Source organism: Acanthopagrus latus, chromosome 23, assembly GCF_904848185.1.
Source record: "Acanthopagrus latus isolate v.2019 chromosome 23, fAcaLat1.1, whole genome shotgun sequence".
Lineage (NCBI taxonomy): Eukaryota > Metazoa > Chordata > Actinopteri > Spariformes > Sparidae > Acanthopagrus > Acanthopagrus latus.
In genome coordinates this window covers 5,753,891-5,766,923 of record NC_051061.1, presented here as the reverse complement: position 1 = coordinate 5,766,923, position 13,033 = coordinate 5,753,891, and the positions used below count along the sequence as shown (strand labels likewise).

The 13,033-nt window shown below is 44.0% G+C and overlaps 1 protein-coding gene across 3 annotated transcripts in view; it reads right to left on the bottom strand.

Moving 5' to 3' along the window:
* Window positions 1-13,033, bottom strand: part of smurf2 (SMAD specific E3 ubiquitin protein ligase 2) — a 49,914-nt gene extending 36,881 nt beyond the window's left edge. The window contains exons 1-2 of one of the 3 annotated variants that reach the window (XM_037089290.1): window positions 12,835-13,033; window positions 12,558-12,658 (exon numbers count right to left, since the gene is read on the bottom strand). In XM_037089290.1, coding sequence (XP_036945185.1) covers window positions 12,558-12,609 — 52 coding nt within the window. In that variant the 5' untranslated portion in view covers window positions 12,610-12,658; window positions 12,835-13,033. Of the gene's footprint in view, window positions 1-12,557 lie in introns of all 3 variants that reach the window. The other 2 variants (XM_037089289.1, XM_037089291.1) reach the window with 2 other exon arrangements.

The window sequence follows — 13,033 nt, the reverse complement described above, 5'->3', positions numbered from 1 at the left end:
GGGAGGCTGAGGCTAGCTGGGTGCTGGAGCTTCCATGCATGGCAACCTCACAGACACGCAGGCATTCAGTCAGACACAGGAAGGAAATTAGGCGCAGTTCATAGGGAATCAGTCCAAGTTCATTTTGAACCAAAGCACCTCAGCGACCGAACAACACTTGCTCTTCGAACAAAAAGTTCCAGGAGCAATGGAAACAGACAAACTCAATCCTTGTTTGCTCTTGTTTTAATTTCCATCACACCAAAGGAACCAGAATCATGCTGTTAATCATATTAAATGTGGTGCGACTTCAACGATTTTGTGAATCTAATGAGATGACATTAAGTTCAAAGCAGCTGGATTTGGGAGATACAGTGACTTTTTAAAAATAAATCTAAATCCCTCATAAAAACAATCAATTGGACCACAGTTCCAGTCGATTTACCATCTACTTCCATATTCGTACGCATGAGAGAAGTGGAAGTGCAGCAGATACCAGAAAATCAGCCCCTAAAAAAGGCCAAGCTTTCTGAAGAGGTCCACTGCATTTGCCACAGAGGCAACCACACCAACGAGTACACATTCAGCGCTGCCCTATTCATGACAAAAGTGGGTTACTTTTTAAAGACCTGGCTACACCACTTAACTTTAGCCCTTAACTGCAGTCAGGCAGAATAGAGTGAGGAAGCAGGGTAGGATTTCAATCCAAGTCTTCACAGGGTGCAGGCTTACTGTGGAAATGTGGTTAGGGCGAAGTGAGTTGTCGACACTAGGAAATATCCCAGCTTTGGCAGGTTTTTATATCTTACCAAATCCACTTATGTAATATGCAAATCTGATAAGACTCCTTCTGGTCACATAGTTCAGATATTAGAGTCATTGGTGGCACGTGATCATGGAACTACTAAGTGCCAGGAAAATCTTCTAATACCTCTAAACAGACCTGCAATTTCCAAGATTTAGAAAATTAGAAAGGAAAAAGAGAAACAAAATCTCCCCATGCATCATTTAATACTGAGAGGAAAACAGAAAGGAAACATTTAAAAAAAAAAGAGGGGAAAAAGACCTAACGTTTCAAAAAAGTGTAGGGGCATTCAAAGACATGCTCCATCTCTGTCTCACACGTGCCCCAAGTGAGGGGAAAGAACAACCTTGTCAACAATGGAGGAGTGGAGAGGATAGCAGCAGTGAAAAACATCCAAACTCTCAGCCCTCGAGATGTACATTAAGAAACGCAAAGCAAACACAGACAATGTAGATTCCTGTTACACACTGGAGGACATCTGGGGACATCTGTTGCACCAAATCACTGTGACCAGAAGCGTAAACCACCGGTGGAATTAAGAGGAAGACAGGAGACATAATACATCCCCAAAAGCGTCTCTTCACAGAAGGATGAAAGGCCATGACTAAGAGAAGCCATACATCATTATACATCACATTCAGCACCTGCTGGAGGACTGATGAGAGATCTAATGAAACACAGCGAGACACAGCGGAAGCAAAGGTCTGTTCAGCAAGCTGGTACTATACATACATCTCAACGCTACTGTTAGACAACCAAAGCCAACTTATTATTAGACGCCATTAATATCTGGGCAGCCAGCCAAAGATGAATGACGGGTCAGATGCCAAGTTTTGTTATCGATTTGGTTTTCAGTGGCACGATGCTAAACTGAGGCAGCTGTGATGCAGGACTATAACCACGCTGTGTAAAAAAAAAATAAAAAGTTGTGTTATGGTGTGTGACAATGGTGTTTGTGTCCATAGCTGTTTTTTCTGTTTAATCTCATGTGTACAATTAGTTAATCAACATTTATTGTTGATAACGTTGTGACTTCTTTGCTGTCTTTTTGTAGTTCTTGCTTTGCCTGGATCCCAGAAGACTAGCTACCACTTTGTGGAAGCTAACGGAGAACCGCTTAAAGAAAGATGAATACCAAATACTGAATGGACAGATGGCTGAGAATATCAAGATGCCAACAACTGGATGGTTAATCTGCAACTAACTTGAAAATTAATTGTTTCGAGTAATTTCTTTTAGGAAAAAATACAGATATTCTCTTGTGCTAGCGTTTGATGACATCACAATGAAGGTTATGGATGAAAGTTAGGGCTGCCATTAACAATTATTTTCATGATCGATCTGCCTATTACTTTCTCCATTCACTATTTACTGTTTACTCTAGAAAAAGTCAAAACATTGAGAGACTAAATTGAGAGATCTTCCGATTGATGTTTTTGTTCAACCAGCAATCCAAAAGCAGCAAACCCTTGCATTTAAGGGGCTGGAAGCTGCAAATGTTTGACATTTTTCCATAAAATTACTGAAACAATTAATTGATTATTGAAATAGCTGCCACTTAAAATAACTACTTGCAGCCTGAAACAGAACGGACCATCAAGCCTGAAAAAAACACAACATAATGAAAGTGACTGGTCTCTCCACCACGGTAAGCAACCAGTGGCACACGTTTTTGAACCCATTGCTTTTGAACCAAACCAGTTCTTAAACAAAGACAAAAGCTGCACAAACAAAGATGCACAACTGTGACAAATCCACCACCTTAGGCAAATGAAGAGCTCATCTTCCTTTGCAAAAACCTGTTACATGAGGAAGCTCACCACACACATCCACACGTGAGAGGAAAGAGGCTGGCAGCATTCTTAGTGTGAGAACATTTCATCCGTCTCACGTCACCTTTTCCCTCCGTGATACAGGCCACTGTAATTGCATAATAGAGGAGTCCACCCCGACTATTTTCGGCTCCAAATAGTGGGAAACCATGCCACAATGGCAATTTTTAGTGGCATTCCTGTTACCCCTGCAGAGTACATCACTCCGGCTTTCCACTCTGTGCGATACAACGTGCCTAACGGAGAGTCATCCAGGCGAGTAAACTCTTCCACTGCACCTTCACCGCCGCCGCTAAGTGAGAAGTCAAAACAGTGTGCGAATCAGAGCACGGCGCAGCTTGGGCTTCTGCAAGCTTGCACTACTTTTGGCTGGGACCCCGAGTTGAATTCAGTGGCTGCACGGCTCTCCTAGCTTCTTGGCTCCTCTGCCCCCTCTGATGTAATGGAGGAGTGTAGCGTAGAGGCCTGGACCGAGCTGCAACGTAGAGGGTGGATAGCACCAACCTGTTTAACAGAAGTTGAGGACCACCACACGGCCGTGTTAAATGCCAGAAATGCTGCTTAACTTCTCCACTTTTGTACGCCGCTCCCACCTAACAAATCCTGGGGAGTTTCAGTTTCTAAGAATGATTTCACAACTTCATCTGGGAGCGGTGTTACATCATTACCACCCAGCCATATTTTTCCTTTTCTACACTGCAGCCTGCCAATGAATGAGTTGGACTGAGAGGACCCTCTGCAACTTTAAAGAATCCTGACAGTAATCATGTCGTAATCGTACATGAAAGCACTGCACAGTAGGAATGCACCCATATATCGGCTGATTTTCACCATGTTAACAGGTACTGGCCTATCAGCAAATAAGTAGTGGACAATGTTGATCTGTTGTGTCACTTCAGTTTTGAGCTGACACATTCATGAGCTATTGCCTTGTGACAACTTGCCATCAGTTTGTGAGGGTATGAGAGCACTGAATTCTTCCTGTATGAGTAGTTAGGTAGGCTAAAAGGGCTTTTGAAGCAATTAGTTAAAAAAAAAAAGATTATATCTAAGGTTGTTTCATAATTTTATACAATAAAACTTCTGCTCTTCATGTAAAAAAAAAAATGGTATTACTAAAAAAAAAAAAAAAAAAAAAAAAAAAATCACAATGAAGGTTTATGTTGTCTTGACACAAAATATGGAAGTAAATACCAACAAAAACAAAATAAACATCACCAACAGCTAGAAATATCCCAATTGCAGAAGCTACTATTTTTGAATAAGTTAAAATGGGACATTTTGGATTTAACTAAGGAAATCAGCAATGTTATGTGCCCACAAAATGAGGTCAGCCGTCTACCTGAATATAATGAATGACCAGGTTTTTCCATCAATACATTTTTAATTCCCTGATGGCATGGGCATATTCCAAAATGACAATGTCACGATTCGTTGGGCTCAAATTGTGAATGAATAGTTCAGGGAGCATGAGACATCATTTTCACAAATTGATCGGCCACCACAGAGTCCAGACTTTAACTCCATTGAAAATCCTTGGGGTGTGTTGGGAAGACTTTACGCGGCCTGAACTACATTTGCAACCTGTAGCTGTCCAGGTATTTATGTGATAAAGCTAAATTATCCACCATTTCGCCCCTTCCTCCAGAGTGACGTGTTCATTCTCAGGGGCAGTAGACATAAACTACCCCTGATGTCTCACTGAGATGTAATGGTGGACTCTGGATAAAAAAAAAAAAAAAAAATGACCAAATGCTGCTGAGTGCAGGTGCATACCATAAACTGTTTTTTACTATGTGCCGTCATGTTTAAATTAGATGACACGTGTCTTGTAGACGCGCGTCATGTCTGACCCACATTTAGCTACACTGATGAAAATCACCTCTCAGAGCTAGGGGTTGTTCAACAAAGCCATTTTTTAAGACTTCTGCTGAGGTTTTTCTTTTGAGAAAGATCAGAGAAATAAGCAGAATTGCAAGTGGCAATGTTATCGATAGAATCTCATCAGTTTGCCCATGTAAAAAAAGACGCCCCTATGCAAATAAAAATATGGAGGTTAAACAGAAGCTTTCAGACCAAGTAAAGAAAATGGGTTGATGTGTGGAGGATGCTTCATGTGATCATCACAAGCCTGAGCTGAGATTCTTAATTTATCCAAAACCCAAACAATAATTTCATTCAGCCGTGGGAAACCAAGCAACATCCGGGTTGGCTTGCATACAATCTTTTTTTTTTTAATCACCTCTTTCTGCCTTAGGCTCTGGACAGTAAATTAAAACATCAGTCGCTTTTCCTTTAATAGCAAGGTTTGTAGGAGTAAATATTGGGCAACATCTCTAAACATTCCCAACATGACTGACTTGAGTTTCTGTAACATCAGAGATGACTCATCAGGCTTTCGGTACTCTCCGTCTTGGATCTGAAGATTAGGCTCTCTGAAACTCTTATCTAGAAGACAGTCACACACAAGACTCAATCTCAAGAGTAATCAAGAATAGCCAAAGGATAAGGACTGCCTATTGGCCTCTGTACATATTTAGGATTCTTCTAGAGCAAGAGGTTCAGAAAGCAGTGTCGAAATATCATATTTGCCTCCCTGTGCATGTACAGTTTGACTGTTTTTTGTTTTGTTTTGTTTTGTTTTTTTACCACACAGGAATCCTGCGGTGTATTTGTTCAACTTTGGCAGAGGTGCCATTTGAAATGTGATCCGGTGTGAATATAAACATCTCTCTTCTAGACCTGACTCCTCAGAGGACTGAAGGGGCTCAAACGCCAGGGCGACACACGGACGGATGCCTCCAGTCAGCTGTTGGCGTCGTGCAGCTTTTGCTCCAAATCACTCCCCCTTCTTCACCACCTCCACCACCACCATCCTCCTGTCGGTAACACTGGAGACTTTAGAGAAGCCCCCCATCTGCTTGAGGTTAGTCAGAGTTAATCGTATCAACCCGTGTCCATCTAGGTTTAAAGCAGAGTCGGCATGTCAAAGAATTACTCTCAGGTTACCCTCCTCCATCAGACAGCTGGGCAGGAGCGCCCTGACCACACAGCCGCCACCTCTGCTTCGAGGGGAAAATTCAAATGGCCGCTGCATGTGTGGATATTTATCAGGGCTAATGAGACTTTGCACAAACTTGCAGAGTGATCTCACCTGGGCGCTCTGCTCAGAGACGATAATAATCACAGACATCCCTCCAAACAAATGAAGGAGGAAACAAGTCTAATGCCACGGCATCACTGAGGGATCAAAGTGGAATGTGACGTGAGAGGGCTTTCACAAACTCAAGACCTTAACCTTCCAGTGTAACCAGTATAATGACGACAGAAAGCGGCTCTGTTGTACCAGCAGCCATTGTGATAGAGGAACGGGTGTGATGGGGGACCTCAAAGCCAGAGATGTAGTGAGACAGTTCATGAATGCATTCATCACCACTGCAGTATGAATTTTCACAATAAACACGAAGAGCCGCCTACAAAGCGAGACCTTTCTCCACTTCTGATATGCAACCGAGTCTGGAATGAGAAAGCTTGACACGATGGACAGTTGTTTTTTAAAAAAAAAAAAAAAATCATTAATGTGCCGGAACCAAAACATTTTTTTTTTCTTAAACACATTCTTCTTCTTCTTTGTCAAAATCTGGCATCTACATTACACAAAATTCAACTCAACGGTCTGTCTGAGATTCAGACGTGTTAGCCTCAAGAAGATCCGGTTAGCTATTTTTTTCTCAACCCCACACCCCCAAATATTTTGGATTTCCTAAGTTTTCGCCTGTATAAAAACATGGACGTTGTCTCTGTGAGGTTTTCCAAAGAGGCATTGGAAAGCTCATTGCGGTGGCTCCGGTTGTCGCCATCTCTCCAGTGCCTGACTCTGCTTAAGTCCCCACTCATCCAAAAATAGGGAGAGTTGCAGTGTGGAGGAGCTGAGACTGGTCGAGACAAAGCAACCGCATTTAAATCTGTTTTTATTTGCGTCTCATATCACCCATAAATGTTTTCTTCATTTTATGTAACCCTCAACTGACTTACCATCAAGTCAATGTGATACGCTTATGGTCCTCACAAGCCACTCTTTCCACAGCATCAGTGACAGACAATGCCATGAGGCTCAGCAGATCAATAAAACAAGCCATACTGATAAATGTCTGCTGCAAGTGTCCTCTTCTTCAGTATAGACTATCTGCAGAAAACTAAGGGCACCTAAAGTCAAACAGGGTTCTACGCAGACATTGGATATGCATGCAGCCGCCTCTGATAAAAAATACCCCCAAGTGAAGTTTCTAACTTCAAAGGGATCACTAGTTTAAGAAATAGGCAAGAAATAGAGGGGCGAGGGCGGTGGGAGGGACAGCGTGGAGAACAGCCGGGCAGGAGTGATAGCAGAAGAGCCTGCGGACAAGAAGCGGCAGAGTTCTCGCTGGAGCTCCCAACACTCACACTAACAGCTAATCCAGTTCTGACCCATTAACCATCACAGCCAGGTTAATAGAGCAGGCCTTTGAAGACGGTCTTTCCCAAACCACCCAGGAGGATTAGCACTTCTTCAAGGCCACTGAGACACCCTCACTCCGCTGTCTGACAGAACTACAGGAGGAAAGCGACCAGTGCAATCTTGCAGTGTGTTGCTGTGTACAGATCCTGAACTGGGATCTCAAATCATATGACTCACCCCGGCTGAATACACCATACTAATTAAAATTCTTTATGCACTGTAATTAACCATGGCTTCCAGCAAACTGACTGCATAAACCATAAAAATGGAAATAAAAGAGAGCTTGTTCAGGTGCACTTTCAGAGCGGGAAAAATATTCTTCCTTTAACAGGAGGGTGAAAAGGCACAGAATGATACGCTATGTGAGTATTAAAAAAGTCACAGGGTGAGTTGTGGCTCATATGTCAGATACTGCTCAGGCTTGAGAATAGCGGTGCAGATGTTCTGGTGTGTAAGCGTCAGTTCCCAAATGGATTCAATCACAGGGGATAAAGAAGCATGTGCTAAGGCACATCATAGGAACTTTCACTGACGGATACTCTCCACCAAGCACCTGGTAACTAGAGAAGTGAAGACACAAATATATAAAACCATATTAAGCGAGAATCACAAATCAGAAGCAATTGTAAGTGTAATGGTTTCCAGCACATTTTTCAAAAATGTGCACTCATGGCATTTATCTGGCAGTTTTTAGCGAACTAATTCAGCTCTTTCTCCCTCTATTTGATCTATTTTGGCCACTGCTAATTATTCACTTATCAAACCCATTTAAAAAACAATTTCAACAATTTATCAATTTCTCTTAGCTTACTGTTTAGACTTATCTGCTTTCTAACCAGTTTTCAGGCACCCTGAAATGTGGATATACTTTCATTTCACATCAACTTCCATTTGAGTCTTTCCACTTGCCCACCCTCAACTGTGGGAATACCCCCTAGGGTACAAGTAGCCCTGGTTGGGAACCACTGCTGCAAGACAGTGGAGTACAAACAGAGACAATGGTGGGTCATTCTTTCTGTCCGTTCAGGCTCCAAATGAAACAGGGTGTGTGGATACAGGAAAATATTATCTGTTGTTAATGTTAAAAAGCAGCTATTCTGAAATGCTGATGCTCTACTCAGCGTGAAGAGCCAATCTCTCCAAACCACACATGCCGCCCACTAATCAAAGTCACGGCACGCTGTTATAATACAGTGACAGAACGGAGCTGTAAGCCACCCAGCGCTATAACCAAACACACAAAACGGCTAACGACCTGCTGAGTAACAGCAGTTCTTCACTTTATTATTACAGGGGAACCTCAAAAGGGGGTTTCTGGACTGTTCTGCTCCCCACCTTTCAGGGGTGACGTTTGGACAAGTGTTGGGGTCTGGGGAGCACTTCCTCTCCGAAACGCTGCCCACTCTCTCCCCCTGATACATCTGGTCTCCTCCAGGCCGTTGCTGGCAGCAGTTGAGGGCAGAACAACCGCAGAAGGCTTTGTCCTCATTGAAGAGCAGCTGAACCAACAGGAAAGCCAACCCCAGCCAGCCAATTAATTGATGGAACAATTTAAAATTATGGGATGCTCGCAGCAGGGGGAAGGAAAATGTTTACAAATGATGTGCAATAATTGCCTGTTAAGTTCCCTTTTTGATTCCCCCCCACTTTACTGTTTCATTTCTGGTCTGTTGCCGCCATTACATTTGTTTTCTTATATGTCTCATTAAAGCCAAATGTGGAAATGTTTGCTCAACATGCATGTCCACGATGGGCCAGTAGAGTCAACAGTTCACCACATGTAGCTAATCACTATGTATTTACAATGTATCCTGTCTGAACACAGCTAGATGAACCCAAATCACTTCCATACAGCCACTCTGTAAAAATGGCTCTGACTGACCACATGAATGCACAGAGCGCCAGCTCAGACCACATTAAAACAGTCTTGATCATCAGGTCCTTTGCCTCCACAGTCCCATCTGTGCCCAGCTGTGGGGGTTTCGCCTTCAATTATCTGACATCCCAAGACCCCCATCTGCAGACTACAGTCAGATTGGGCCACTCTGGAAAAGTGGGGACTTGCATTCAAAAGGAGGAACCTAAGCCTTTCACTCACAGCCACACAGTGGGCCAGTGTGAGACCCCAGGGCCTTTGTTGCATCTTCAAAATAAGTCTCCTTTATTCTCAAGCAGCATCTGTGTCCATTCAGTTGTCAGTCATATTACACAGGAAATGATCGTGGAAAAATGTAAACTACTTATTCAAAAGTAAGCAGCCTTTCTGTTCGGAGAATCAGCTGCAGAGCCATCAAATCCTGTTAATTTGCAACAGCAGCTAATAAGATGAAAAGAAAGACACACAACTACCTTCAGAGAGTGCATCATATAGAAAGGGGATCAGCAAGTGCGGAGGAAGCTCAGTTAGTAAGGGTGGGAGTGAAATATGCTTTGGACTCGGTCTGAGGGGGAAGGAGCTTACAGTCGGAAAGAACAGGAGTGACTCAGAGAGGAAGAGGTGGGAATGCGAATGGAGAATTCTAGGGAATCCCACTGAGATAGCTCTCTTCGCTCGTCTGCGCTGCGCCAAAGAATTCAGATGAGCAAACCATATGCTTAACAAGTCACATCTAAACTCCTGGTGAAGACGAAAACAGCAATAAACGTCAAGAATCTGAATCGGGCCAGAAAATCAAACAAACGTGGGTTAATTTATCGTTCTGTTGCACGTCTTTCTGGGCAGAAGATTCATGCAAGGGAAAAGACAGCATGACTCTTGCCGTCTCTAATGAGTCTGATTTTGCCTGTATGTGTCAGACAGCTTGAGATTCACAGTTCGTGACCGATTGGGGGGGATGCATTCTCTTTTCTGCAAAGTCTCAATCATACCGGAGGGAACTCTGTCTCTTGGCATTCAGCAGCGTGTCGTCATATGTATGTTTGCATGGAAAGTGGTGCAAATTACACCATGAGCTATGCCTGCAAGACAGAATCTAAGACTGATCAGACAAAGCAATGAGCCGTGCCTTAATGATGTAATTTATGACTCGGTGGATGGTGCGCGCTACGCCGTTAGCGGTGTTTGTGTGTCACATAACTTAGGAGTGATCAGCTGTAGAGTATAATGGAAACCTATCCCGTGTAGTCGAGGGGCAATTCTCACCCCAAGTGTTAGTTTTAGCAGCTTGCTTGCCATATTTTTCCAGTTTAATAGCTGGCAAACATCTGCAACATCTGGTTCAAATGGACAAGGGGGGTTGTCAGTGAGGAGAGGCGCCTGCAGCACAAACAGCTACAGGCCTGTTTAAATGTGGCAACTCATCATTCATGACCTGCCTGAGAACAAATTCGTCGGCAGTTATGTGTCTAAAAATCAACCAGACTACAGATGACAACATGCAGCTACAATGTCGCAATGAAGCTCGCTGAGCCCATTACTCCCTATGCAGCAATCTAATCAGCCTAGTATACACAGCTGTGCAGTGCTAAACAAAGACACACATAATGACAGTGTGTAGTGTAGTCTCTCTGCCTTGGGTTTACCGCCCGGCGGCTGCCTTCCTATAGAGCTTCCCCTCCTGCTCCGAGCTCGGCTTTGCACTGAAAGGGAAGACAGTGAGCTCAGCTATGGGACAGGGCTGACCATGTGGATGACATGGCACAATATTACATAATTCAGAAAGAAATTTGCCCTGAGGAGAAATTGCTTGTGGCAGTGAAAAGACTCCGCTGCCAAACGTACAGACGGACTCGTGCAGTGGACGCGTATGATTTGGTGATGCTATTGGTCTTTAGGAAGCATGATTTTCAGTCTGGAGGGGTGCACAGACTCACTCAGCATCTGTGAGATTTCGGCTCTTGCTTTTTTTTCCTTTTTTTTTCCACAGCGGACTCACATTCTTAGCATTCCTCCAGGAGACCACTGCGGTCCATGTCAACCTGCAGAGACAAACTAACGGACTCTAGATCTCAACACGAAAGTTGCGTGTAAAGATTCCTCGTGGTGACATGTCCCCGAGGGTCACTGTCAAATGATGAAGCCAAACAGGCCGGAGATCTCATGCTTTGTCAGAAACTCTGATGCTGTGCTACTGAATGAAGAACAGAGGACCACAACATCTCCATGCCTTGTTGAACACACAAAATACTTCATGCAAAAATGCTCAAAGTGTTTTGTTTTGCAGAAGTATTTCCACATGACACTGACTCAGTAGTCACATCATAGAGCAAGAACCTAGGTGTTTTGGAAGAAAATGAACCCAAAGATGCAGGATTTCAAACTGTGCATACACCTGTAAAGCATGTATACGGAGGGTACGATAGGTACCACATTTCTGTGTAAAACTCCTCCCCTGTATGTAGTGAACCCTGAATGACTTCTGACAACCATACAAACAGTTGCTCAAACCATGATGTCCTTGGCCATCTTGCACCTCCAGCTCATTACGGCGAGATCCCTCCCTGTTGTCTCCACTCATTCCTATCAGAGACAGCACCAGCTTAAATATTTAATTTGGCCCATTGCTGATAGAAAAGCACCGCCGTGGAATTCGATTCAGGTCAGACAGATGCTGGAAGAGCATCAAAAAGGGGTGGTGGGGGCCGTTGTCGGCCACTTCTCCTAGTCAAAACAGTGTTGTGCTCTCACGTAAACCTTTCTTTGCTGTTTGTGTTGAAAAGGCACAAACTAAACAGCTGAGGGAGGGTGATGGCCCAACAACAAAGTGCTCTGTCTCCAACAGCTTCAAGCATGGATCATGCTGTAGAAGAGTGAGCGGCTCACTGGTTCAGGCTGGTGCAGGGACACGACTTGATGGTGACCTGTTTTAGCAATAGTAACTCTCAAAGGAGGCAGCTGTCTGTCAGTGGGCAGTTAAGGGACACTGCTCAGCGGCAGTTGCAGACTCCTGTGACCTGTGGAGCTGCCTGACATCTCAGCCATAGAGGCTTGATTATAGCTAGCTGGCAGCAGGCTGTCCAGCTAGGCTAACGCCAGCTAGCCAACTTTAAGTGAGCCTTGTCTGTCAGCAGAGCAATAGGACATATTTTAAAATACTAAGTAGACATGCGAGATATCGTCCTAAATTTCGGTTTCATTAACTCAGCGACAGAGCAACACAATTCATGGCAACGGTAGCCCGGGACCCGTGTTATAGCTGGAGGTGGTTACTGGCGACAATCACAAGGTTCAGACTATTTCCAAGAACAATAATATCCATATTCAGCGTGATCTACAAGCCCATCCGGTCAGTTTTTAAAAAAAATATTTGCTAACTGTGAAAGCAAGTAAAAATTTAAAATGCGCTGAGGCCGTTAGCAAAATCTCGGAAATCAGGGGTGAAAGAACCGGCGTTATGCCAACTCTATGGCCCATGGGAATTGTTCCCATCCAGCAAATACACCGAGCCTTCCTAGCTAGTGTGTGGGGGAATATACTTGGGGATTTAAAAGCATTGCTAGCTACCTGTTAGTCGCAGCTTCACGGGGCCATTCCGCCGAACTCCTTGGTTAGACATCTCCTCTCGGTCCCAGCCTTCACTGCGCGTAGTCAAAATGTGTGGTTAACTGTAAAAAAATAACAAGGTTTATGAACCTCTCCGCCAGTTTTAGACAATAATGGAGTCAAGGCATTGTGGCCCGGATGTGAACTGAACTGCCATAGCGGTCGCTCACAGATGCGAAAAATTAAAAAAAAGAAAAAAGAAAATCGAGAGTGTGGCGCCGCTGCAAAGTGCATTTACTAGAAATGACTTGTCCCCCGGCGAGACGTGGAAAAAAAAAAAAAAAACCCGAGCTGCTGGAGCGGAGTCGCGGCGCTGTAACACGGTGCTTATCTTCACATCTTCTGCCTCGGACTGAGTCCTCCTCTCTGCGCTCGTCGAGAGTTGAACTGTTGAGCCCTCCGGTGCGGATCCCACTTCAGCAGGCTGCTGGTGGGAG